The 26,560-nt window shown below is 41.4% G+C and overlaps 2 protein-coding genes across 2 annotated transcripts; both read left to right on the top strand.

Annotated features, from left to right (window-relative positions):
- The first annotated feature begins 1,839 nt into the window (after positions 1-1,839).
- On the top strand, positions 1,840-16,533 carry ercc6 (excision repair cross-complementation group 6). Its single transcript, XM_053333183.1, has 22 exons — positions 1,840-1,857; positions 2,346-2,533; positions 2,634-2,862; positions 3,209-3,329; positions 3,455-3,569; positions 4,334-5,051; positions 6,390-6,521; positions 7,170-7,328; positions 8,110-8,245; positions 8,443-8,613; positions 8,764-8,940; positions 10,167-10,283; positions 10,715-10,810; positions 11,531-11,749; positions 12,304-12,414; positions 13,012-13,131; positions 13,363-13,457; positions 13,982-14,127; positions 14,220-14,825; positions 14,946-15,117; positions 15,209-15,287; positions 15,383-16,533. Exons 2-22 carry the CDS (start codon positions 2,353-2,355, stop codon positions 15,812-15,814), a joined length of 4,332 nt encoding a protein of 1,443 aa, XP_053189158.1. The 5' UTR covers positions 1,840-1,857; positions 2,346-2,352; the 3' UTR covers positions 15,815-16,533.
- Positions 16,534-18,598: 2,065 nt separating this feature from the next.
- drgx (dorsal root ganglia homeobox) lies at positions 18,599-22,982 on the top strand. The gene is made up of 6 exons (XM_053333226.1): positions 18,599-18,656; positions 19,445-19,545; positions 20,120-20,221; positions 21,860-22,032; positions 22,415-22,527; positions 22,618-22,982. Exons 1-6 carry the CDS (start codon positions 18,599-18,601, stop codon positions 22,980-22,982), a joined length of 912 nt encoding a protein of 303 aa, XP_053189201.1.
- Positions 22,983-26,560: the final 3,578 nt, after the last annotated feature.

Genomic DNA, 26,560 nt, shown 5'->3' with positions numbered 1-26,560 from the left:
CTTTATGCAAATAAACACAGCATGTTTTGAAACCATAACTCTACAAAAACCAAGCCCACCAAGCTTTGCAGATGTAAAGTTCAGTCTTTAAATCTTGCTCCACTTGTTATTCTTCTGTCAGGATGCAGCAGAGCACAGAGCAGCAGTGTTAACAACACACCCCGCCCCCTCTGGGATTTTGTACTTTAACCTCCCAGCAGCCTCCTACACCCTATAAATCCACCAACTCCTTACATACAAAGAAGCAGGATTCATCACACATGCTTATGCTCACACATAAATGCTTGCACACATGTAAAGTGAGGATGGACAGCTTTGCCACCCAGTAAATCGTGTGAGCTTGGTGTGGTCTATTAACTCACTGTCCTTAAATTATGATGTGCAGAAAACACAACCATATATATCTTTCTTATCTCCTCCTTCGCTGTGATAAAAGTTTAACCAAAGTGCTTAATTTACAAGAAGGATGGAGGCGCAACAACAAACATAGAGTTTACATTCCTCTTTGCAGCTCAGCCTTATAGTCCCAACATTGTGTGAATGTATCAGCTTATCTCTGGAGTTGCACCAATACTAATGTTGTATATCGTTTCAATATTGACTCAAATAGGTTGATCAGGTATTGTGACTATGGGACAATCAGGAGTTGGATACCATTATTTTAACAATTTGGTAAATTTCTGTCTATTTATTTATTTGTAACATTTTGTGTTAGAAAAGCAATGTTTAAGTCAAACCTGATTTTGTCTTAAACATTAAAAGAATAATCCCAGTCTTTTCCACACAGTGAGGTACATGCTTATAAATTAAACACTGGTATTTGCTTGGTATCAGCCGATACCTAAAGTCGAGGTATCGGTATTAATATTGGGACTGAAAATGTTGGATTGCATCCCTTCTTATTTCCCACCATAGGTGATTCACCAGCAGCTTGATGGTTTAACTTATTCTGACTCTTAACCGTGTGCCTTTATATCAACCTAGAAAGAACACAATGTGTCTGTGTCTACTGATAAGAGGGTTAGTCAGTACACTGCAGACAGCTCTTGTACTAAAACTGCAAGTAAAGGCCTTTTTCTTTTTCTTACTGTGACACACTTTAATTTTAGTTCTTGTTCATTCAAATCCCCTCCAGTGTCTCTGGAGAGGTTTGACTGAGGGTGACCCACATTTACTAGCTAAGCAAATAGAGACCAGCGTCTCCTTCCTTACACTTTCCAAGCCAAGGTTGACAGCAAATAATGTCCATATATAGATGAGTCTGTTTGGAAAGATTGCTGGCCTTTGCACAGGCACTCCAGTGCAAGGCAGTAGGGATATTTTAATTAAGTCCTCTATTTATTGTTGCAGATACAGAAATAAACTTCCTCTGACATGCAAGTACTTGGCACTGCTAAAATTTGTAACATCCATGAAACCTCCAAAAAAGAAGACATTTGAAAGGACTGAGAGGAAGAGAAATTTTGACAATTTGAGTGGCCTGTTGGCCAGAACCATTAAGCAAGGTCTGACTGGTCTGCACCCTGATTGCAACACAAAAACTGTAAGACTTTCTTTTTCCCCTTTCACTCGCACCCATTCCCAAGCTGGCTGCACAAAACAGAAGTCAAAAATATTTTCATTGGACTAAATGAGGTTCAACGAGTTCCTCCAGAGTTAATTCTCCACTGAAATTAGTGGTTTCGTGGCGCCATCTACAGGACAGAAGCCCTGTAGTTGTGAATCAGCAGAGGACGCTGTCCCACAAGTTAAGCATTGAACAGAAAGCACGGTCCTTTAACAGGCACCGGAAACCAGGACGCTTTGAAGCAAGATGACATAAACCAAGGCATGGGGGTTGTATAACTGCAACGTTTTGTGAGTACATTCTCAGTCATTGACGCTTCGAGACTCGGTTTAATGTGTCTGCCATCTGACAGACCACAGTTACTCAGTAAACGTACAGCCTGTCGTATTAAAGTGTGGTAGTTTAAGTGAAGCCGAGTACAGCTGATGAGTCTATTCACTGTTAGCTTAGCAGGCTAACGCTAGCCCAGCCACGTAAACAATGGAAAGCAACTTGAGAGACACAACTGAACTTAATGTTGATAACTTCACTTGCTTAAAGTAAAGCTAACCGACTTCTCCCTGACGGACTTTGTTTGGATAGAACAAAATGTTTTTGTCAAAGTTACTCACTTAACCATACTGTTTACAATTAACGTTAGCATACAACAACGGTATCTAATGTTATTTTGCTCTTCATTGCCTTTATTGATAACGAAGTAACGTTGAGCCAGCGTTAAGTAACCAATTCAGTGTTCACTGACGTCTGGATGACCCTCTGTATGTCTGTCTGTCTGCAGCTGCATTATGCCAATAGACGGTTCAGAAGACCAGGCGCCCTCCTCCCTCTCCAGCCCAACTAGTGCTGCTCTCACCCCAGGGGGGACTGATGAGGATGGAGCCACTGGGGGCTCCGCAGCTTGCTCTCAGGGCTCTGAGGCTGCTGCAGCCTATCCGACCAACACTGGACCAGGGGAGGGAACCAGCGGTGAGCACTATATAAATACGTTTTTGCTGTAAACATAAAGATTAAGTATCAGTTCTTGTCTGTACAGGGCTTGATTTATTGTCATTTGCTGTGTATTTAGGTGGCAAGAAGTCTGGAGCCATGCTGCAGATTGACCGCCAGCGCATCCAAGCAGCATCTGCCAGCTCTGGAGCTGATGAGCTGCAGGGCCTTGGTGTGGCTGTCTATGACCAGGATGTCCTCGAGCAAGGTGTCCTGCTGCAAGTGGATGAGGCGATCCAGGAGGCCAGTCAGGCTGCTGCTAAAGCCGATGCAGAGAAGGAGTACCAGTCTGTGCTAGATGATGTCAGGTAAAGGACAAGAACAATAACTGAATTAAATGTTTTTTTTTCTCATCTGAGTTTTGAAGTGTTCCTTCAGATTCTTTTTGCTCAGTCAGAAGTTACTTCTCCCCCTCCCATCTTATCTGTTGGAAGGTGCTACAATTTAGTTTTTGCCTTCATCCGAATTGTAATATATAAGGGCCTTTCTTTTTCCAACACAAAATATGTTTGTGATCTTGAATGGATTACATACAATAAATGTACAACAAATGCTTCTACAATTGCCTCCCAAGAAGGTTGTTTTTGTTAGAAGATGAGTGCCAACCTTAAGAGGGCGGATTAATCTTAATCTAAGTTAATACCTTTCCTTTAGGTCCGTTACAACATCTTTGAAACAAATCAACAAGATCATTGAGCAGCTCTCTCCATATGCAGCCTCAAGCAAAGACATCTGTAGGAAAATCGAATCTGTCAAAAGACAGAAAGAAAATAAGGTAAAGTAGTATGTCTGACAAATCTTCAAGTTAAAATCACATTGTGTACATGGTTATGTTATATAACATACTAATATATTTTAGTATTATATTGATATTGATAATGATAATCTCTTTTAATTCAGGAGAAACAGCTCAAGAAAGTTAGAGCTAAACAGAAACGACTTCAAGCCATTCTTGGAGGAGAAGACACACAAAGGGTGGAAGCTGAGCTGTTGGCAGAGGATGATGGGGAGGAAGGTGAGATGACTTAAATGTTAACCTTTGATTTCTTTTCAATGTATTGACAAAAAACATTGTTCTATGGTCTAATACTTATCAGACTGAGTCAACACAAAGTCGCATAATGCAAGTTGCTCTGCTGTCTATTGTTAATGTAAAGCAAGGGTGATGTTTAGCACTGCCCAAAATATAACAAAACAAAGCAGAAATGGAAACAATTAAAAGCATTAATACCTGTTGCAATGAAAGTGATGAAGAAACGTACCACGTTTTGATTGGGCCAAATGTAAACATAAACCCGTCAGAAAACACTGTCTGTGACGTCACTGAGAGATGCAGCCATTGGAGCAACATATTTGCAAGTTGCGACCCACATAGTTCAGTGTAGCCGCTGTCTTCAGCTAAATGTGATTCAGTACTGATTTAACTGCTACTTGAAAATTCTTGTATACCATCTGTTTATTATCAGCTTGAAGAAACTAATGTAAATATAGCTGTGCACTTAAAGGTACACTGTGAAGTTTTGTCGTAATCAAAAACTCTTTGTTTCTCACCAAAATGTATTGTGTGAACATCACAAATGTGTTTCCTTAATTCTAAAACACAAACCTGCATGCACACATGCATTTCATCCTCATGCACGCCACACGCCACTAGATGCAAACACAATCGGGACTTTCCCATGGTGTTACTAGTAAAAAAAAAAAAAACTGTGCTGATACCTCTCAAAAACTGACAGCAGCAGTCCTTTGTATAACCCTGCGTGTTGTGTGTTGCACCAGAAGCCGGGCCGTCCACGCTTGGCAGCATGCTCATGCCAGCTCAGGAGACAGAATGGGAGGAGCTTATCCGAACAGGACAAATGACTCCTTTTGGAACGCGAATTCCGCAGAAGGAGGTTAAGAAGGAACCTCGGAAACTGATGCTTGCTGAGGACTCAGGTTTTGATCAGTACTTGGCCGACCAGGCCAAGTTGGCCACTGAGAGGAAGAGAGCCCCTCTCCTGAAGAAGAAGGGGAGCTATGGACTCAGTCCTGATGGGAAGGCCAAAGGAAAAACCAACAGAAGTGGTTCCTCTTCCAAGGACAAAAAAATGCAGAAGCGCATGCGAAAGCTCCAGATAACTGCTCTGAAGGCCCATCCTAAGGCTCGACCCAAGACTGAGCCACAGTTCCCTAAACCAAAGAGGAAGCATCACGCTGAGGGAGAGGAGACTGACAGCGAGGGGTCCGAGTACATGCCTAGCGATGAAGGCGTAGATCCTGAACAAGACGAAAGAGAAGCCAGGGAGGAGGGCTTTGCGGAGGAAGATGATGAAGAGTATGAGTTGAAACTATACAAGAGAAAGACTGAAAGAAAAGGGAGGAAGAAAGTAAAGAAGAAGGAGGATAGTGAGGACGAATACTGCCCTGATAGTTCAGATAAAGAGGAGGATGAGAAGGATAAAAAGAAAAACTTCAAAGATGATGGAGATGTAGAGTACTACAGACAACGCATCAGGTATGATCATTGTACTATCTGCTATAAACTTGTTCACTTGTTTTTGTTATTCTGCCCCCAATTTTAACATAAATCAACTATAACTAGTGTGTTTACAGTTTGTGAGCAGAAGGTTTGTAGTTGGAGTTATGGTTTGATGCAAAGGTGCAAAAGTTTTGTCTTCCTCTTCAGAGAATGCAGACAACCGAGCTTGTAAATAACATGCTCAATAAACACCAGATTGAGCCTTTAAGTTGGTACATTTGTAATGGCAGTGGTGCAAATGTGCCATTGTTATTCCCTTTAGTTAAGGAGAAAAGCAGTTGGGTTTCTGCTGGCTCCATAGTGCAGAAGGAGAGTTAATCCCAGATGAGATTGGCAGCTGTTTCTTGACTAAGCAAATTCACTCCCTGCTCTTCTTCTCTCTCTCTCTCTGCTCTCACACTGGCCTAATTATCCTCCTGCACATGGTTTTATACACTCACTCACTCTAATGCTCAAATTAATGGAAGAGCAGCCCTAATGAGATTTCATATTTATAGCTGCCAAATAAATTGTGTTGGCATGTGTCCTTTTTCTACCCTACAGTGATTGAATGTCAATTCAACAGCATAGACACGGCATGGATGGTGAAGCTAGCTTATGTGAGGAATGATATTATTAGAGTGGGCAGTATTTGTAGTTGGGTAGGGGGGTTGGAGTGGGGGCAGAAAAGTGTAATTAACTGAACCAATGCTTAGTCTTGACTTAATTAGAGAGTGTGGTCTCCGAGGCCCAGCTAAAGGACCAGTTTCGTGGCAGGGTGACAGGACCAGGCCCAAATGAAGATGGATTCTTATCCTCTCCACCTCACACCTTTCTGGGGAACTCGCACTACTAATTGTCTGTATCAATCTTAATTTGCTGCGCGACGACTGTGCCTCTAACTGCCCTCTCTCCTGCGCTATTAAAACTGTTCTCCTTTACATTTCCCTTTTTGCTGTAGATGTTCTACCGCTCAAGGGAAATACCAACAACTCAAAACATTTGCCATCCACACACCTGTGTAGGCAAGTCTTGAAATAAGTCACAGAGTGCAAATAGAAAATCCATCCATCCACTCTCTATACCCGCTTATCCTGTTAGGGTTGCATGGAGCTGGAGCTATCCCAGCATGCATTGGGTATAAGGTTGGGTATACTATAGACTTGTTTATAACACGGTTAATACTTATAGACAAGTCATGAAACCGAGTTCACTTAATATATCGCACTCTTTTGGAGCATAAAGTTTGATAACCGAAAAAAGAACTTTAAGTAAGGTCTGTGTTGGAGCTGTCTCTGCTATAACTTAATCAGCTTACACTAATTGCCTCACTAGGAGATGGAAGCGACAGCGACTCCTAGAAAGGGAGGAGAGGAGGGAAAGAGACGAGGACCTCACAGATGACAGTGATGCAGAGTTTGATGAAGGCTTCAAAGTGCCTGGTTTTCTCTGGAAAAAACTTTACAAGTAAGTTTATAATGAAGCAGTGAGAGTTATGTCAAGTATCCATACAGTCAGTTGCACATGTTTTCTACTGTCCACTAAGGAAGTGATTGTAATTCACCACCAGCTTTGTACCTTGTGTCTTTGTTATCTTGGTTTACAACACTTGTCTTTTCTGAAATTATATTGACAATGTGCCATACACTTTATTCATTTACTGCTACTATAAATCACTTATAATCATTTGTAAAAGTCTGTTTGTTATACTGTAGTTTTAAAACAGTTTTAAGAATAACTGTGGCATCACTTTGAACATACTTTAGTTAATAAATGTGTTTGTAAAGCCAGCTACCATTTCTAATTTGTTATGCCTTTTGACTGGACTAGTCTTTTTCTAACTACCACATTTGTCATAATGTATCACAAACTTTGTGCTTGTTTTGCCTGGATTTGATAATAATATAGTAATATATTAATCACTGCAACACATTATTCCTGTAGCTTGTAGGGACAGAAGTAATTTACTCTGACATTGGAACTGTGTGGATGCTTACAGTTAAGGATAATTGAACCATATTTTAGTTCATATACAATCTGATTACTGGGATACCCTGTCATGTGTGTGGTTTTGGATGTCCATAGTTTTTGCATGTGTGTGTTTCACATAATCAGGTACCAGCAGACAGGCGTGCGGTGGATGTGGGAACTCCACTGTCAGCAGGCAGGCGGCATCCTGGGAGATGAGATGGGATTGGGTAAAACCATCCAGATCATCAGCTTTCTGGCTGGACTGAGCTACAGCAAGCTAAGGACCAGAGGATCCAACTACAGGTGCACATACGCAAACACACACATGCACACAAGCTGTGGCCAGAGACTGTGTGTCTGTATGGTATGAATATTTGATTAGGTGGATTTCTGCTTGAGAGTGTTCATCTGAATTATTAAACATGTTTCAATTATCAGACTCTTCACTTTCTTACTGCAGACATCACAGGAAACACTGACACTCTGTTTGGGTGTGTTTGAAAGAACGTGTCGTCTAATCATGAACACTTAATAGGAATTTTGGACTCATGAAATGGGGGTGGGGCAAGTGTGGGACAACAGATAAACTGTGGAAAATATGACGCAGTGGTGATAATCTGATTTTACTGCACAAACGACACTTTAATAGGTGGAGCTTCTGTGATGGTCAATAATCTGTCTACTATAGACGCCCACAAATTGATTGCTTGCAAACTCAATTATGGCCCAGTATCAATAGCTTCCACTCGGCAGAGGTTCATACCAGCCCATTAGTGTATCTCTTTGTGTGTATGTGTATGTATGTATGCCTTTAAAGTAAGATCATCTTAATACACAGTCATTGGCTTCCTCCATTCGCTCATGCCTGAATGTATCACAAATTGTATACATGCACATTTTTATATGTTACTCTCTGGAGAATGCCTTTTATTTTACATAATTTGATACAGAAATGATGACTGTAATTTGCTAATGAAATTTGCTGAGGTTATCCATACTTGAATAACCCTGAGCTCCCTTATTTACCGAGCTGAATCGCTGATTTGGGATTAAACATTTCTCTGCTGTGTATGATTGGTTGTAGGTATGCTGGTCTGGGTCCTACAGTTATTGTGTGTCCAGCTACAGTCATGCACCAGTGGGTGAAGGAGTTCCACACCTGGTGGCCGCCTTTCAGAGTGGCTGTTCTGCATGAAACTGGCTCCTTCACCAGCAGCAAGGTAAATGTGTGTTCATTATTGAGCTAGAACGTTTTCTATAAGGCATTTTTTTCCTCTGGGGGGCACCAGTGGTCTGTTAATGCCACACAGGAGATGCTCTGCTTCAATTCTTTTAGAAGATACCACAGATTAATAGGAATTCCTCAGACAAAGAACTTACCTGATAGAAGTTTGTGTAACTGTTTTTTCTGTTGCAGGAAAAACTGATTCCAGAGATAGCGGCATGTCATGGTATCTTGATAACCTCATATTCAGCAGTGAGGAACATGTGGGACTCCCTGCAACGTTATGACTGGCACTATGTTATACTGGATGAGGGCCATAAGATCAGGAATCCAAATGCTGCAGTTACCACAGCCTGCAAACAGGTACACACAGTCTCAACCACAACACTAGCCAGATCCAGTCAGTAGTAATGACATTTGCTTGATTGGACTCCTCAGAGCTTGTTTTCCTATCTTCAGAACATTAAACTTGCTGAAACATCTTATATTTTACATTCTTCTTTTTCTCTCCAGTTTCGCACTCCCCACAAGTTCATCCTCTCAGGCTCTCCTATGCAGAACAATTTGAAGGAGCTTTGGTCTCTGTTTGACTTTGTCTTCCCTGGCAAACTGGGTACCTTGCCTGTCTTCATGGAGCAGTTCTCTGTGCCAATCACCATGGGGGGATACAGCAATGCATCACCTGTGCAGGTATCAAGCTACTCACAGAAATGCACAATTATATGATAGTGGTACAATTATTCCACAAAAGTCACACCACTCAAACATTGAATACAATTTTAGAAGCTTTAGGCAAAAATCCTACAAGAAATACCATAACCATATGACATTTATAGCATAGAGAGGGAGCGAGGAAGGGCTGAAGTGTCACTTGACAGCACTAGTCACACACATGCAGTTTTGGAACGGAAGAGTGAAGTAATGCAGGGAGGGAGATGGTGGAGCAACAGAGCCATTAAGTGCAGTGCAGGATAATGTAGGTCCATGCAAAGGAACTTCAGTACATACCCAAGTGTACGTAAGAGAGGGAGAGGCTAAAGTGGAGAGCCAGTGAGCTAAATTGTAGCCCTTTGTCATTAGTGTCCAATCATTAATAACCCACTGACTGTATGGATTTAATTATTTAAGCAGTTCATTGATGCTTCTTCCGTTGTCGATAATAAAAACCTTTACTAATTATTAATGTTATTAAATGGTCAGAGAAGGCTAAGCTCTGCTGCTTTATCCTCTTCTTGAAATTCTCAGAGCAGCAAAGCAGGCCCTCAGCTGATGTGCACACAGCTAGATGTACATAAAACCATCTATGCGAGAGGTGGGGCTGGATGAGTGTTTTGATGCGGGATCCATTACTCAAGCATGCGTTTACACCCCCTTGTGAATCCACTCAGCATCATCTGCTGCATTCCTTACCTTTACTTCCACTCTGACCTCCAATGAGCCCTAAATCCAGCCATGCTATTGTCCCCTCCAGCTTTGCCGAGGGTTTCTTTGATCCCTCTGTGGACCCCCTGTGAGATAATGTTTTAAGAGCTAACTGGCTTTAGCACTGTCTTTGGATAAGATGTAGCAGGCCATTTGCAGTGAGGTTCCTAGTGTGGGGAGGGACCACGTGTTTTTTTTAAGTTCCCCCCTGTTTCCAGTGGAGCAGGCCAGTAGTACTGATGAAAGAGAAGGGCTCTGTCCCTCGAGACCAACAGCACTCTGATCAATGTTTAATGGCTCTTACTGCTGAGAGGGACAGCAACATGAGGGAGGTGATGAGAGAGCGGAAAAAGGCTAAACGGCAATCATGCCTCAGGAAACATCCACACTGACAGGTGTGACTGTCAATGTGATGGTTTGACACGTTGAGCTGAATGTTGCTTTTGTTTTGTAACAGTTTGTTTGTGCTAAAAGGTTTACTTGTTCATTTTCAGGTCCAGACGGCGTTTAAATGCGCATGTGTGCTGAGGGACACCATAAATCCTTACCTGCTCCGAAGAATGAAGGCAGACGTCAAGGCCAGCCTCTCCTTACCTGACAAAAATGAACAGGTATTCAACACACTGTAACACATTTGACCCTGTTCTGTCGAAGTATTGAACAGTCTCTCCGTCTTGCATCTCTTAGCTGGGGAGATGTTTATCTGATTGGATGTGACTGCATGTGCCACATCTAAGGACTGTTTGATTAATGTGCATGGCCTTTGTCAGGTGAAGCCAGCTAATAAAGTCCTAGTAAAGTAAAAGGAGCAGGTATTTATTAAGGTGGCCGGTCTCTGGTCTGTCCTCGCGGCTGACGATTGTTGACTCCTCAGTCCACTTCAGCTCATTAAGTCAGTCCCTCAGGACAGCAGTGGCTCTAAAAAACACATTCCCTCTAATTTCTCTTCTTACACACTGCACTTCATCAAGGGGCTTTAAAGGGGGATGCTCAATGCTCATTACACACTCTTACACTGCTTTGTGCGTGTGCGTGTGCGTAGGTCCTGTTTTGCAGATTAACAGAGGATCAGCGGCAGGTTTATCAGGGCTTCTTGGATTCCAAAGAGGTCTACCAGATACTAAACGGGGATATGCAGGTAAGGTTTATTTTATGCTTCATCCATTTAGTCTTGTTGTGTTGACCCAAGTTGCATTTACAAGGACATGGAGGGCACAACTCTCTGCTGAGTAGACTTCCAGGAACAAGACAAGCCTTATTCATTATTTAACCCTCCAACTGATGAATTTCAATTCATTGCTTACAGCCATTTCCCTGTGTTTTCAAGCACTCCACTATACTTAAGACTTCAAGGTGTTGATCTTTAATTTTTTTGTAATGTAAATTTCGTTAAACCTCTAACAGCTTTACTTTAGTCTTTAAGATGCTCTCTTTTAAGGAGGTTGTGCTGTTCTCACATTAGCCAGACCCTGGAGAGAGAGAGAGAGAGACTCAAGCATTTATCACCACTGACCAAATGTACGTGGTCGGAGAGCCGGGGGTTGACCACAGCAGATTGCAAAGACACACATACACACATGCTCTCATGGACACATTGGTGTGGTCACTCTCAGTCCATTAACCACCATTACTAATGCAGTGACCATTGGGCCTTCATCAAGGAACACAGCTTTTATTGGCTAATAATAAATAAATAATACATTTTGTAACTCATTCCTGTAGGCTAAAGTAAATGCGCTTATTTGTTTAAAGGTGCAATGCTGTAAAATCCTGAGTCATAAGTTTTTTATAATATTGACCTGTCACCGGTAATGGTCCATTTGAGCACCTGTGCCCTCTTTCTTTTTGCACTGTTTAGGTATTCTCAGGTTTGATAGCGTTGCGTAAAATCTGTAACCACCCGGACCTTTTCTCGGGCGGTCCCCGAATGTTGAGGGGAATCCCAGAGGCCCAGCTGACTGAAGAGGAACACTTCGGCTATTGGAAGCGATCAGGCAAGCTGATGGTGGTGGAGTCACTGCTGCGTCTCTGGTTCAAACAAGGCCACAGAGTCCTCCTCTTCACACAGTCTAGACAGGTTAGAAACACGGTCCACTGACTGTCTGAGTTACCTAACAATCACTACTCTAAAATAGCAGTTAATATAGAGATAAGTATATATTTGTACTATTAATATTGGATGTTTGTATTGGCAGGTCAGGTAATTTCTTCTCTGGTTTATTGTCATTGTCACCTGTATTTGCTGTTGTCTACCAGCGACCCGTGTGTGTGTGTGTGTGTGTGTGTGTGTGTGTGTGTGTGTGTGTGTGTGTGTGTGTGTGTGTGTGTGTGTGTGTGTGTGTGTGTGTGTGTGTGTGTGTGTGTGTGTGTGTGTGTGTGTGTGTGTGTGTGTGTGTGTGTGTGTGTGTGTAAGAGGGAGTAAGAGAGGCCCCAGCTGTTGCAGTCAATACCAATGAGATTATACCTCAGAGGGAACCTGAGACCCTCCCTGTCAGTATCTCTGTCCATGTAATATTAATCTGCTTTAATCCTTTTAGAGATAATCCAAACTCCAGCCCCTTTTTTCATCACTCTGTTTCCCTCCCTACCTTCCTCTTCTCATCATCTCTCTATCATCTCCCTCCTTCCCAGATGTTGAACATCTTGGAGGTGTTCATGAGAGATAATAACTACACGTACCTAAAAATGGACGGTACTACCACAATAGCTTCCCGACAGCCCCTCATCGCTCGCTACAACGAGGTGAGGATTAGTCATCCCTAATGGCCCTGAGTGTTTCCCTTGTAAATCCCGTCCTGAGGGACCAAATGTTTCAGTGGAACCCTGCTCACCCTGAGGTGGAAACACTAATTGATGACAATCTGTTGTTCAAACTGGATGTACCTTATTGTTTTTCTATGGAAATACAGATGGATCAATGTATTATGAAGTATAATGATTACCATTATAACTATTTATCATAGAAATTGTCTCCACTGTCTACAATCTAGATTTATAATTCAAACTAATTAACAGTTATTAAACTTTCGGATTGTCAGTGAAATGGTAAAACTACAATTTAATGTTGTAATCTAATGCAAAACCACAGCCAAATGTAAAATGTTATTGTCAATTTAAAATGACTTCATTTTATCCCATGGAGATAATCAAGTAGCTAAAAGACAAGGCTAGATTTAACTATATCTCTAAATAAGCTTTAACTGAATATTTTAAAATACCACTATTTATTTTTTTTAAATCTGTAGATTTTTTCCTCACAGGGGTAGGTAAAAGGAATATAAAATTGCGGACATGATGTTGACATGAAGTTGTTTTATCCTCTTGTCTTTTTTCTTACAGGATAAATCAATTTTTATCTTTTTGTTGACCACTAAAGTCGGAGGCCTGGGAGTCAATCTGACTGGAGCCAATAGAGTTATCATCTATGACCCAGACTGGAACCCCAGTACTGACACACAGGTTAGACACACACAGCCTTGTTCAAAAAACATTTACGAGGTCAATTACTCTTAATAGATTTTTATTGTGACACTTATGGACCTGCAATATTTGTAACATTAAAATTACCATTATTTCCAGTTGGAACCTTGCTTGCTTGCTTGTTAATCATTAGATTAAAATACTTTGAGTGAGTGTGCATGTCAGATTATTTTAAGTATTTATTTAAATCTGTGTCGTTGTTGTTCACAGGCACGAGAGCGGGCATGGAGGATCGGTCAAAAGCAGCAAGTGACTATCTACAGGCTGCTGACTGCAGGGACCATTGAGGAGAAAATCTACCACAGGTCAGACAGCACCAACTGTTTTTTTTCTCCTAATGTTTGGCTGTGAATACTTGTTCATACATGATGTTCAATCCCAGAAGTCAATAAAAAGAGGTAAAGAAATCCATTAGTGGGAACTGTGTTGTTGCTTTCTCTCCCACCTTCCATTTTAGTTGTCTTTACCATCGACTTCACACATTCAGGAATATTAGTAATGTCATGACTAATTGCTCACATCACTGCTGTTTTACTACTTGCTCTGTCTCAGTTCTCCGTAATTGAAAAGCTTTCCTGCATTATTAAATGGCCAATGTAGGACTTCTAAACTGTTGCTCTGTTTGGTTTGGGTCTGTAAAGTGCTTTCAAAAAGCAGGTTGGAAGAGCTGCAGGGATTCTATTTTGATACCTACAGAAGTGAGGTTAACTAATTCTCTCATCCATCAACCAAACTGCTCTGTGGTGACAGAGGATCATCGTTGCCTGCTGAGGTAAAATAGCAATTACACACAAGAATCTAATGCTGTTTTTTTTCTTTTGTAATTCAGGCAAATTTTCAAACAGTTCCTGACCAACCGTGTATTGAAGGACCCCAAACAAAGACGGTTCTTCAAGTCTAATGACATCTATGAGCTCTTCACTCTGTCTGATCCGACTGGAACTGAAGGAACAGAGACCAGTGCCATATTTGCAGGTCTAAAGATTTTTCTTTTTGTTTTTCCTTTTTTGCATCTTTTGCAAAAACGAGATAAGAAGAATTCACCTTTGTTCTTATTTTCATTACAGGTACAGGCTCTGATGTCAAGGCACCCAAGAAACCCGGGAGACCAAAGCCATCAAACACTGTAAATCATGGCAGCCATTCACTCAAGCACTCCACTGCCAACCAGAATGAAACGGTTGCAGACAACAGACATTCCTCAACAAACATTTCTGCATTAAGAGAAGGAAACGCCTCGCCTTGCAGTAAAAACTCTCAGGGTAAACTGACTGTGTTAACAGACAGTCAAAGCACCAACCCACATGACTTGAATGTAGAGCCAAATATATCAGCCAGTACACAACAGGCAGGACAAAATAACAGAGACTGTAATGGAGTCACGCCAACAGTCAAAACCTCAAACACACTCATCTCTCACCAAAACAGAGACAAAGACTCTGCCCTGACCAGCCCACAGAAACACAGGGAAAAGAGGAAACACTGCGACTCAGCTGACTCAAACAGACACAGACATAAGAAACATAAACACTCCAAGGATGCTCGTTTTGAGGGCCAACGCATCTCTCACTTGGTGAAAAAAAGGGCCTATAAGAAAGCAGATAGTGGAGATGAGGCGGAAGACCAAGGGAAATCAGACGATTATGTTTTGGCAAAGCTCTTCAAGAAGTCTGGTAGGTTTTTGTGTACAATGATACATTTCATAATCCAGACAAAATTATACATTTTCTTGTTGATTTTTTTCCCCACAACTGTCTTTCCTTGAATCTTTTTTGGTTTTGTTTGTTTTTCAGGTATCCACAGCGTGATGCAGCATGACACCATCATGGAGTCCTCCAACCCTGACTATGTTCTGGTTGAGGCAGAAGCAAACAGAGTGGCCAAAGATGCTCTGAAAGCTCTCAAAGTTTCTCGGCAGCAGTGCAGGCTGGCCCTCAACAGAGCTCCTCCACCTCCTCCTGCAAGGTATGCAATGTCTCAGTCACAGTCTGAGGTTGCTGAGAGTTTCACTTACCTCACTTATCACAAACAATTTTCCCCTTTTTTTGCTCTCCAGGAAACGGTTTGGACAGAAGAAAAATTCTCTTCTGGTTACAGCCTCCGTTCAGTCGGCCCCTACTCCGGGCAAATGCAAGGTAAGGGCAGTGTTATTATTAGCATATTAGCATTATGACAGATGTGATGTATTTGTTAATCCATGTTGTTTAAATGTATCTGTTTCTGTGTTTAGGATGCTGCTATTTTAGAGAAGTCTATATCAAAGAAGCCTGGTTCAGGAGCTCATTTCAGCGGGGAGGGAGCAGAAATTGACTCCAGCTCCGCCCCCCTCTCCTCCTCTTCCCTGCTGGCTAAGATGAGAGTCCGTAATCACCTCAGCGTGCCCTCCAGCCAAAGAGAAGAAGAAGAAGAGGAGGAAGAGGATGGCTCTACCTCTGCTCCATCCACTCAGCACGATGAGCTGTTGGTGGATCTACGTAACTTTGTAGCATTCCAGGCACATGTGGACGGACAGGCCAGCACACATGAAGTGCTGGAATATTTCAAACCTCGACTGACCCAGGAACAGGCACCGGTCTTCAGAGAGCTGCTGAGGAGCGTCTGTGACTTTCATAGGACCTCCGGTCAGGAGGGTATCTGGAAACTGAAGGAGCGCTTTCGCTGAGTGAATCACAGATAAAAGCAGAGCGCAAACTTTGAATATTTGTGTATTTGTTAGCTATGCGTCTGTAGATAAAAACCTGCAAAATATTTTTGTTTGTTGCCATTTCTTTGTTACATTTTGCCAAAATTAGATGTATTTTTCACAATAATTTGTCAGCCACAGTTGATCAAAATGTAATTTTCATATGACCATAGTGTTTTATTGAGGGGCCACATTGTAGGAGTTATTACACAGAACAGTGGATTAGCTGATATGCTCTTCTGATTATTACTGTTATTAAATCTGTTGCAATGTCTAATTTATTTTATCTGCAAGTAAGTTGGGTTGACTTTTGTGCTCATGTAAGAACTTTTTGTATTCTTTGTTTCTGTTTCTGTTTGTTTGTGTCTGGTTATACTTTAATTTATGTGTTTTGTATTTGCCTGAAATTTCAAATTGTATTAGCTTGAGTAATAATCTTAACTGCCTCACTGGTGTCAGATTTTACAACATGATTCCGTAAAATTAAATTTGGGGAGTAGTGTGTCATTTTGTAAAAATAAAATCAACACAGACTTTTGTAGATTTTGTAATGACTTTTATTCACAAATACAGTGTAGATGTTTGGGAGATGAACTTCAAAATGTGAACTGACCTACTGTATTTCCAATTACTTCTAAAATATTGTCAATAAGCTGAGTCATTAAGCTGTCATGTTTTATATTTTCTTAAAGTACCCAATGTGCTGTTTTGCATACATTATATGCAATAAATGTCTGTAATGAATTAGTTTTGTTTTTGTTTGTTTTAATCTATACAGGATCAGAGGAAAGACTATTGAATTTTGTTAAAGAATGAAATAATAGCATTTTAAAGTAGTTGATTTGCCAATAAATGTAGGTTGAGCAACATCTTAAGACCTATATCAATTTTCATATTGAAGGTTTTTTATATCATTTCGAAGTCTCTCTTTAGATGAGTTTCACCTGAGTGAAGGTGTGCTGACCAAGGTCTTGAAATTACCTGCTGATAACTAGAAATCATGTCAACATTAATCTGAAATTTTAGACCAAACCTAGTTCGGGTTTCCTTGTAAAATTAATCCGAATTAGTGAACATGAGACTATAATTTCATTTCTTCACTTAACCAATCATCCGAGGATGGGAGAGGAAAGGCGCTGACAGGAAGCAGATGCACACACTTCAGGCCTGTGTTCCTGTCAGGGTTGCCTAGACCGAATATTGGGATAAAGTTATCAACCGTTATTTGATTTCAATTTTCTCCACGCACCTCGCCGAGGTCATAATAACAACTTTATTTTCAGTGGTGCATAAATTAATTACGCGCATTTAATAACTAAAATATCATTATATTCCCCCTTTAATAACATAAACGCTGCACGCCAGGGAAACCCTTAATAGCGCGGGGCCCTGTAACTGGCCATTATCCGCCTGTAATGATATTACAGAACCAATTACGCGCCATTAGAAGGGATTTTCTGCACTTTATGTGGTTTAGTCCAATCCCGCACTCCTCTTCTAAATTTCAGCTGCTTCTCGAAGCCTCATTTTGCCTCCACCTCAGAGACGCATGGCGTCTGCGCTCTGCCGTCCCAGATGCGCTTTAAAACTAATTGAAAGGGTCCCGCAGCAGATCATTTATCTGAGGAAGCGAAATAAATCGCTGGACCCCTTGCTGTGAACAAAATCAAAAATTTGGCCTTGTGAGTGTTCTCCATGCCCAACCCCTTATAAAGTGGACCCCCTAACACACCCTGACGAGCAATTAACCCGCCCGACAGTCAATCTAAAACCCAAAAGCAGTCATCCTCCTTTTTTTAATATGAAAGAACCAAATAAAAAGTGCAGCGGGTATGTGTGCATGTTTATGGTTAGGGAATATGCTTGACTCTGGAATAACAATCACTTGTGATGATTTCTTTGGTACCAGAGCAGAGCTGCCGTTTGCCACCCTGGGTATATATCTTCTCTCTCTTTCTCTCTTTTTACCCTCTGTGTCACACACACACACACACACACACACACACACACACACACACACACACACACACACGCACACACACACCACACACACACACACACACACACACACACACACACACACACACACACACACACACACATACACACACACCACACACACCACACACACACACACACACACATATCAGGGGTTGGGGGTGAGAGAGACAAAGCCGTGATAATCCGATTAGGACCAATTAGGCGTGAGATTCTACGACACTAGCTGAAAGCCTTAACACTCTGTAGACAGTTATACAGTTATAGAGACATCTGGACACTCCCAGAGAGAGGCAGAGGGAGAGAGGGGGAGAGAGAGAGAGAGAGAGAGAGAGAGAGAGAGAGAGAGAGAGAGAGTGTGTCTGTGTAAGAGAGAGAAGGGGGGCGGGGGGGGGGGGGGGGGGGGGGGGGGTCTGGACACTCCCAGACACCGAGTCAGAGAGTCAGTGGAAGTGCAGCAGCCACTTCTCTCCAGAGCGGGAACACACTCGCATCAGCATCCTCACTGCAGGTAGCTCTCTCTCTCTCTCTCTCTCTCTCTCTCTCTCTCTCTCTCTCTCTCTCTCTCTACAAGAGGGATTTCAACTTTGTGAATCCTCCAAAATCCCGCACGGTGCCACCACCACTTTACGGGAAGATTTGATGTCTTTTAACATTTCTTCACCATATCACTGAATCGCTCTGCGGGTGCTGTAAACCGATCTGAGGGGTTGAGCTGAAACTTTTTGTCTCTCTTCCAGGTTCGCAGCTCACTAACACGCCAGGATGTTCTACTTTCACTGTCCGCCTCAACTGGATGGGGAGTGCTGTCGCTCCAACACATGTAAGTCACCAGTACCTCGTACTGTGATTTTTAGTTTTCAGTTATTTACACAGCATGTCCCTTTATAAATAGTCGTAAAGTTTCATGGATCGGGCTGAGTGAATGCGCCCACAGCGTCAAATGTCATTTTTTGTCAGACTAAGAACAGGCCGGCAAAACGTTTTCTTTCTTTCTTTTTTTATAGAAATAGGAATTGGCACATATATTTGATTATTAAGTTGACACAGTCTCATAAAAGACTGCCTTTTTTAAAAACGTGTAGTTATAAATCAAAAGATTATTACACTTTAACCTGCAATCAGTGATTATCACACGGCAGACAAATCTAATAAAATGTGCCATATTCTTTAAAATAAGTTACATAGTTTCTATTTTTATAAACGTTTAAACAATATAAACTCTTCTTGGCAGATACTGAAGTGGATATAAAGGGCTAAATCTGCTTTTCCCTCTGCTCTGATGTGCTGATGAAAAGCGCTGGTGGTTTGGCCCCGGGGCAGAGGGGGCGTTTTGTCCCGGGCACAGATGTTGGGTGTCATGGCTCTTAGTCCGTCATGGTTTCCCTCAGACTCCCAACATCAATGTTTCATGCAACTAATGGAAATACAAAATGTGCTAGACAATACATTCTGCAATTTCATCGCTTTGGCCTATTTTTTTTCTTTTTTTAACAGAATCCGCATTTCCTTTTTTTTTGTTAAATTTCCTGAATTTATTTAAATACTAACATTCAATTGTGATTTATTGCTTTACAAAGTGACTGAATTATTGTGTATTAAACTTTTCAGTGAATTCAACCGGCTTTGGCAACCACGCCCCGGCTGATTTTGATGACGGATTTCTACGTAGAAAACAGCGCAGAAACAGAACAACGTTCACTTTGCAACAGGTAAAAATATATCTTGAGCAAGTTAGAAATGCAAGAAACTCCACTTAAAGCGAAACAGGTAGCTTTATCAACCTGTTAAAAACCAGGATATGCAAAGTTTTCAAAATGGGACTTTGACTGAGTTTTGCTTTCAGCTTGCAACTTAAATAAATTTGAGGCCTGTAATATAATAATAATAATAGGAATAATAATATAACATCTTAAAGAAAACACCACAGTTGGCTCACAATTGAAAATATAAATGCAACCTTTAGACTAGAAATGAATATCTTTCCTTCTGAGGGTCATGCATGGACTTAACCATAAATTGGCCTTTCTAAGCATGCAAGGAATTTGATGTTAGGCCAACATTTCAGCCTATTCTAGCCTCTTTTTTTTCTTCCTTTGGACTGTTATACCTGTCACAAGCGAGTTTAAGTTTAAGCTTCATAATAATAGATTGCATGGGCTTGATTAGGTAATATTAAGAATGAAAACGAAAGAAAGTCATATATATATATATATGTATAAAAGAGCACAATGAATGAAAAATGTGCTTATTTAAAGGTATAATTAGTGTTTTGTATCCGTGCAGCTGGAGGCTTTGGAGGCAGTCTTCGCTCAGACTCACTACCCGGACGTGTTCACCCGGGAGGAGCTGGCCATGAAGATCAACCTGACCGAGGCCAGGGTGCAGGTAGGCTGCAGCAGCGCACTGCGTCCTGGGCGCATTTGACCATGTGTGAGAGAGAGAGCGTAAATTAAGCCACTCTGTCATTCGGGCGATGCACTTTAATAACATCAACATAATGGTGAATATTAGATTAGCTTGATTAATCGGTCATTCATAATTAACCAGCGATAATGTTCCTCGCTAATTTGTCCGCGACTCAAAGGTGGGAAAGAATACATCATCCCTGCAGATCTCTTTCCCGCACAGACACAAAATGATATGTGCTTTAAGTACAGAGGGCAAAGCCTGCAGCCCCCAAACTCTCTCTTCCCCATCTCCTCGCTCTGTCACACACACACACACACACACACACACACACACACACACACACACACACACACACCTAAAAACAGGAAAACACACGCACACACACGCACCTTAAATTTGACAATTTATATTCTGCTCCTGCCCTGCACATATGCGCGGTTATAAACTTGGCCAGATGTAATTAAGTTATGTGTCCTGTATGTAATTTCCTGCATTCCAGATTTGCTTTTGGGTTTTGTTGTGCGCGCAGATCTAATTGTGGGAAATATAATAGTTTGCCTTTTGTTCCCCAGGGTCATCTTACTATCGCTTAAACCCAATGGCGGGGTTGATAATGGAATCCAGCGCTGTAAATTAGGGATTGTAAACAAATTATTCCCCTCCTAATCCGATTACCACATTCCTATTATTAAATCTGAACATGAATCCACCGCAGTATGCAGGGATATTAAACTTACATTATTATTAGAAAATAAATTTCCTTTCTGTTGTAGTGTTGTTGCCCCCCTTTTTGTAAAGTGTCAATGGGCCTCCCCCGCATTAAGAGCACGCAGCAAATTGAGATTAATGGAGCAATTATAGCCCATTCAGAGACGGGTGTGTGTGGGGAGGGGGGCGCGACTTCTAGCTGGAAGGTGCAGGGGTGAGATAAGTCCATTGGTTGTATTGTTGTCCTGCCACCAAAATGTTGTCCTTTCTTTATGCCGAATGAATGCATGTGTTTTGTTTGGCTGTTGACATCATTTATGCCTCTGGTACAATAGGAGGGATGCAGAGCACATGCACACCGACTCTAACCTCCATTCACACATCATGATTAATGCCTGCTAGAACCAAGTCCTAATCGAATCTGATGTTGTCAAACAATCACTAAATAGGGAAATAAACGACTTCATCATAGCTGCCTCTCTCTCGGGCAGCACAACTGTCAGTGGGAAGTCATTAAAATATGATAATGAAAAATTGCTCAATTAAATGTTGTTATAGGCAGTGACCTTCATTCGATTAAGATAACAGAACTTGGCTATATGTTCTCAGCTGTGTGGATGGTAAAGTTTTGGGGATAAGTTGTGGACTGTGGGAAATTAGACATTCAAACGCAAAAGCTTAAGCTTTCGTTTGGCCTCTTCACAAGACATGAACATTACCTTGATATAAGCAAATATGCGCATCAAAGTTTATCAATGATATGACAAAAGAAATAAAACATTAGAATGGATGTAAAACGGCATTTAACAAATAAAAATAAATGAATACAAACTGTGTGATGTGTGAGGAAATTCAAGTCTCAATTATTCATTTTATTTCCTTTCTTTCTTTCTTTTTTTGATACAGGTTTGGTTTCAGAACCGCAGAGCAAAGTGGAGGAAGACGGAGCGAGGCAGCACAGACCCTGAAGGAGGCAAAGAGCAGATGAGTGAGGGCACTCCTCCATCTCGCAGCATCAACTCTCAGTCCCCAGTGGACCACAGCCGAAAACAGAAAGAACCACTGGAGATGCAGCAGAGGTGAGAACTGACAGACAGATGATTGTTGTGTATGTTACTGTTGTGAAACAATATCCTTATGTTGGTAAGAGCTTGTGACAGAGAGGTTTTTGCACCAGATTTGCAGACTGGTTGGTCTGGATGATGAAAGTAAATGAGAGGCAACAATCACCAGACTGTCTTGAGCATTTCTGTAGAGTACAGTGTTCTTAATACACTTTTCCATGTAAATGAATTGTGAAACAAACAAAGCCAAAGAGGAAACCAGGCCTACAGTGCACAGCTAAAGACAAAGTTAGAAAAATGTCTTTTTAAAACACCTTTTAAAAAATGCAGGTGTTTTAGGAGGATAATTTGTCTGTTTAAAGTTTGACGTTTTTGCTTGGTGATTTGTTCTCTTCAGTATCAACAGGACGGTAGGTCCTGGTGGTCCGTTCTTCCCATCTTGCATACCAGGCACACTCCTCAACTCTGCCACCTACGCCCAGGCCCTCTCACAGGTCGCCACTCTGAAAGGTAAATATGATTCTCATTAAGTGGAAAATAGAAATGTTTATGTCTGTTTTCATTGTTCTCACCATCAGTCCTACTTGTGCTGTTTTTCAGGTAATGGTTTGTGCTCCTGCTGCGTTTCTGACCCCATGGGCTTGTCCTTCCTGCCACCCTACGGTTGTCAGGGCAACCGCACAGCCAGCGTTGCAGCCCTGCGCATGAAGGCCCGTGAGCACTCGGAGGCTGTGTTGCAGTCTGCCAACCTGCTCGGTGCGGCAGCAGGGCCTGGAACCGGCGTGGGAGTCTTGTCTGGAGTCGGTGTGGCAAGGCCCACGGTGGGCCCTGCCATCGATGTGTCCGGCACTGTGGGAAGAGGGGGAGACAGCTCAAGTCCCAGCCCGGCCACCAAGATCTCTGTGTTGGGCAGCAACCTTGATAAACACCCTCCCTGCTCTAAGGAGTCACTGGAGAAAAAGTGAGGCACTGGACATAAAGCCAAGGTGGATGTACTGATACTCAAAATCTGTGTGATCGTGCCTGTTATTACTACTCTACTCTACTCTGGTCCTGAGCAACTAAGCACAACTATTGACTGACTACAGAAGCAGCCTGGGAAAGACTTTGCTGATATCACAATGTATGGATGCAAAGATTAAAATATTTATTTGACAGTAAATTATCATTGTTTGTGAGAAATGCTGAATATGTGGGGCCTTGTTATCCCTATAAAAGCACAAGTGTGGTTTTGGATCTATATCTGTCTTCATGCACTCTTGGACTCCATTTGATGGACTAACACAGATACAACGTGCGTGTGAGACTTAATACCTATTCGATAATGTGAATTTAAGTAATCTTTAGTTTTCATAAAGAGGACAGATGCTTACATTGTGAATGTTAATGCATGTAAACTGTAAGTGTAGAACTGATGGCCGGACAGCGAGGATTTTTGGCAATATAGTGTTTATGCCATCAGGTCAGTAATGGGCTCAAACAATCATCTCTCTCTTTTTTTGTTTTTTTTATTTTAAAGTGAAAGTGCACTTTAATATTAATCAGCCATTTTCTGTATAAATGTGTACATGTGCCAGAGTACAGTATGTTGCAGTGTGAACCCCAGGCAGGCTGACGCAGACTCTGTGACAGAGCGGCGGTGTCCCTTCCACTCTGTTAGCGCATCTGTAGCGCCAGCAGACAGGGAACACACCAGTCCTGTTGTGACATGTTCTTTAAAACAATTAAAGATGTAGTCGCTCATGTTCCTCTCCTGTTGCCTCTCGCTCCAACCATCTGTTCTGATACATTATTTATCAGCTTCCCTTAAAGCCGGGAGAGGAGAGCAATCGTGACTCTTATTATTTATTTACTTTTAGGAACGCTCACTCTCTTACGCTCCTCTCTGAGCATTTCTTTAATAAACCCCATTAAACATGATATATGCTATTTATTCATGTTGAATTTACATTTAAAAAATAGCATCTCTCATCACCTCAGGGCTCTTTGCACAGTAGTTTATCACAGGCAATACATTTGTTAATTCATTATTTCTAAATATCACTCCTCACCAGAATGACTCTTGAATAAAGGATCAGCTGATCAGATTGAGAATACTTAACCGCAGAGCACACAACCAGTAGTTGGGCTGATTCAATTTGCGTCCTTGAGGATTTTCAGGAAATTACTTTTGATAGTCAATAACACAATTAAGTAAACTACACACACATTACCATGAATAATTGATAAGAAATTATGTATTACCATGAAGTACTGGGTCAATAATTGATGAGGCGACACCCTGGTGACATAGACAGGGGAGATAATGTCAGAAGTCGTGCCAGGTTGAACACAGAGCACTCACATCCTCTTTTTTGCACTGTTATGTGTGCATGTTGTAAATACCCTACAAATATACCAATAAAGTGAGCTTTCACTGTCACATTAACAGTTTTTAAGACTTGATGTGTTTTTTCATTTTATTATTACACACACACACACACAACACACACACACACACACACACACACACACACACACACACACACACACACACACACACACACACAACATCCCTTCAAATAAGAAAGACAAATAAATAAGACAAATTTAAAAATTCAGTCAGAAGAAACTTATAAAATCAGAACTAATTCTGGTCTCTTTTCATACATTTGGTTTCATAATATTGCAGGTTATATAGCAGGTATACTACTGCATCTATTCATGCCACAAATAATTTTACCAAAAAACATCATGCCCTAATATAATGATTTTGTTTTCAGTGCATGAGAGAGCTCCAGAGCAAAGATGTTAAGCCCCGTGACATGGCAGCTAATGATAACACAATATCCTTATACGAATCAGCTTCTTTTCCAAAAATGTACCAATGTGGACGACGGAATCCAGCCAACTCATACAAAAGATGTGGAAAACACATTTAATCTCTCCAAAATTGAATACAGTAGTTCAGAATTTAATCATTAGCCAAAACAAAGGATGCTGAAGTTGTAATGACTCCGATCATCATTAAGTTCTGCATGGTGCCCATAATTCACTGCTTTAATATTTCATAAACAAGTCAAGTTGGTGTTGACATTCAGCTGTGCATGTGGCATCATTGATAATTTTCTTTCACCTAAAAAAAGTCCTGAGGCTGTTTTGTGGAGCATTGTTATATCAAATTAGCTGGAGAGCAGCCAGAAAAGCAGACAAACATGGTGAATGTGGGGGACAGCAGTTGAACTCTGTTCTTACAGTGCAGTTAATGGGCTTCTTTTGTTGCAGTAATGAAATATTTTTGCAGGGATGTGGGGGAATATGTCCTGAAACCGGGAGACGTAGTCCATATGCACCCATCCACACACACACACACACACACACACACACACACACACACACACACACACACACACACACACACACACACACACACAATATAAAACACACTTAAACAGTATGCTCAAGAAGAGACTGGTACATACATACAATAATTTTGGTTGACATCAGGTACAAAACCTAAAATGTACTTTTCAAGAATTCAGCTTCTTCTGTCAGACATGAAGTCCATTCAGGGCCAGTCCACTGAGGGGCCAAATACACCCCAGTACAGTATAATCTCTGCTTTTAATTCCTCCAACAGAGATGATCAATAACCCAATCAATTAGAATCAATTAAGCTCATCTCTGAAAGGAGATAATACAAACAAAGCATATCTTAATGCAGCAAGTAATGTGCTTGTCTGCTGTCTGCCACATAACCACAGCTTTGCTCCTCCTTACTCAGCACTGGGAAGAGCATCTTCAGCGTTTGAGATCAATGCTCACAGCCCTCAGTAGCTTCATAAGACAAGTAAGTTGAGGCAAAGTGGTGGACTGCACAGCACAAAAACTCAAGAAATATATATATATATATATAAACGAGCACCTTTCAGTCCAGAGCAGGCGATATCAAGCGTCTGTTCTTAGTTTGTCCACTAGAGGGCCACAGTGAGCAGGAAACTTGTCCAGACTCCACACAGCAGGCTTCATTTCAAACCTCAGTGGGAAAATTGAGCATTTTGGATAAACACACACTGAGTATTTTTTGCTGGGGGAAGTTTTTGCAAATTATATTTTATGAATCAAAACCATTTTTAACAAGTACTGAATATTGAAGGCCCACAAGTAAGTAGCAAAACACCATAATACACCAGCAAGTTGTAAATTCTGGCTGAGAGAGTTTGAGATCAGTGGAGCAGCTGATTATCTCTTTTAAGGAATTTAGAGACGGATGTTGCTGATTGACGAGAAAAAGGGGTGGATGAGAAGGGCGTGTGGGTGGAAGTGGACTTGTTTAGAGATTAGTCAAAAAAGGGATTACCTCAGCCTTTCCCAAAGTTTAGTGAGCCACATGTAACCATCTGTGTGTGTGGGTGTGTGTATGTGTGTGTCTGTGTTTGTGGTCTATCACAGGCTACTTTTGGGGACAAATTTCAGACTTGAGACCAGTTAATTGGGGGCAGCTTGTCCAACTGGGGTCAAACGATGTGTCAACCAATTTAGAAAAAGCTGATTTTTGTGTTGG

Source organism: Scomber japonicus, chromosome 14 (genome assembly GCF_027409825.1).
Source record: "Scomber japonicus isolate fScoJap1 chromosome 14, fScoJap1.pri, whole genome shotgun sequence".
In the NCBI taxonomy this organism is placed as follows: Eukaryota; Metazoa; Chordata; class Actinopteri; order Scombriformes; family Scombridae; genus Scomber; species Scomber japonicus.
Note: the sequence above shows the minus strand (reverse complement) of the source record. Positions and strands in the feature narration are given on the sequence as shown.

What these genes read in the sequence shown, in the direction of transcription:
- ercc6 (XM_053333183.1), top strand. Translation starts at nt 2,353, where the DNA reads ATGCCAATAGACGGTTCAGAAGACCAGGCGCCCTCCTCCCTCTCCAGC. An exon ending in GCTCCTTCACCAGCAGCAAG is followed by an intron (nt 8,246 to 8,442) that starts GTAAATGTGTGT and finishes TTTCTGTTGCAG; the next exon opens with GAAAAACTGATTCCAGAGAT. An exon ending in TACTAAACGGGGATATGCAG is followed by an intron (nt 10,811 to 11,530) that starts GTAAGGTTTATT and finishes TGCACTGTTTAG; the next exon opens with GTATTCTCAGGTTTGATAGC.
- drgx (XM_053333226.1), top strand. Translation starts at nt 18,599, where the DNA reads ATGTTCTACTTTCACTGTCCGCCTCAACTGGATGGGGAGTGCTGTCGC. An exon ending in CCACTGGAGATGCAGCAGAG is followed by an intron (nt 22,033 to 22,414) that starts GTGAGAACTGAC and finishes TGTTCTCTTCAG; the next exon opens with TATCAACAGGACGGTAGGTC. An exon ending in ACAGGTCGCCACTCTGAAAG is followed by an intron (nt 22,528 to 22,617) that starts GTAAATATGATT and finishes GCTGTTTTTCAG; the next exon opens with GTAATGGTTTGTGCTCCTGC.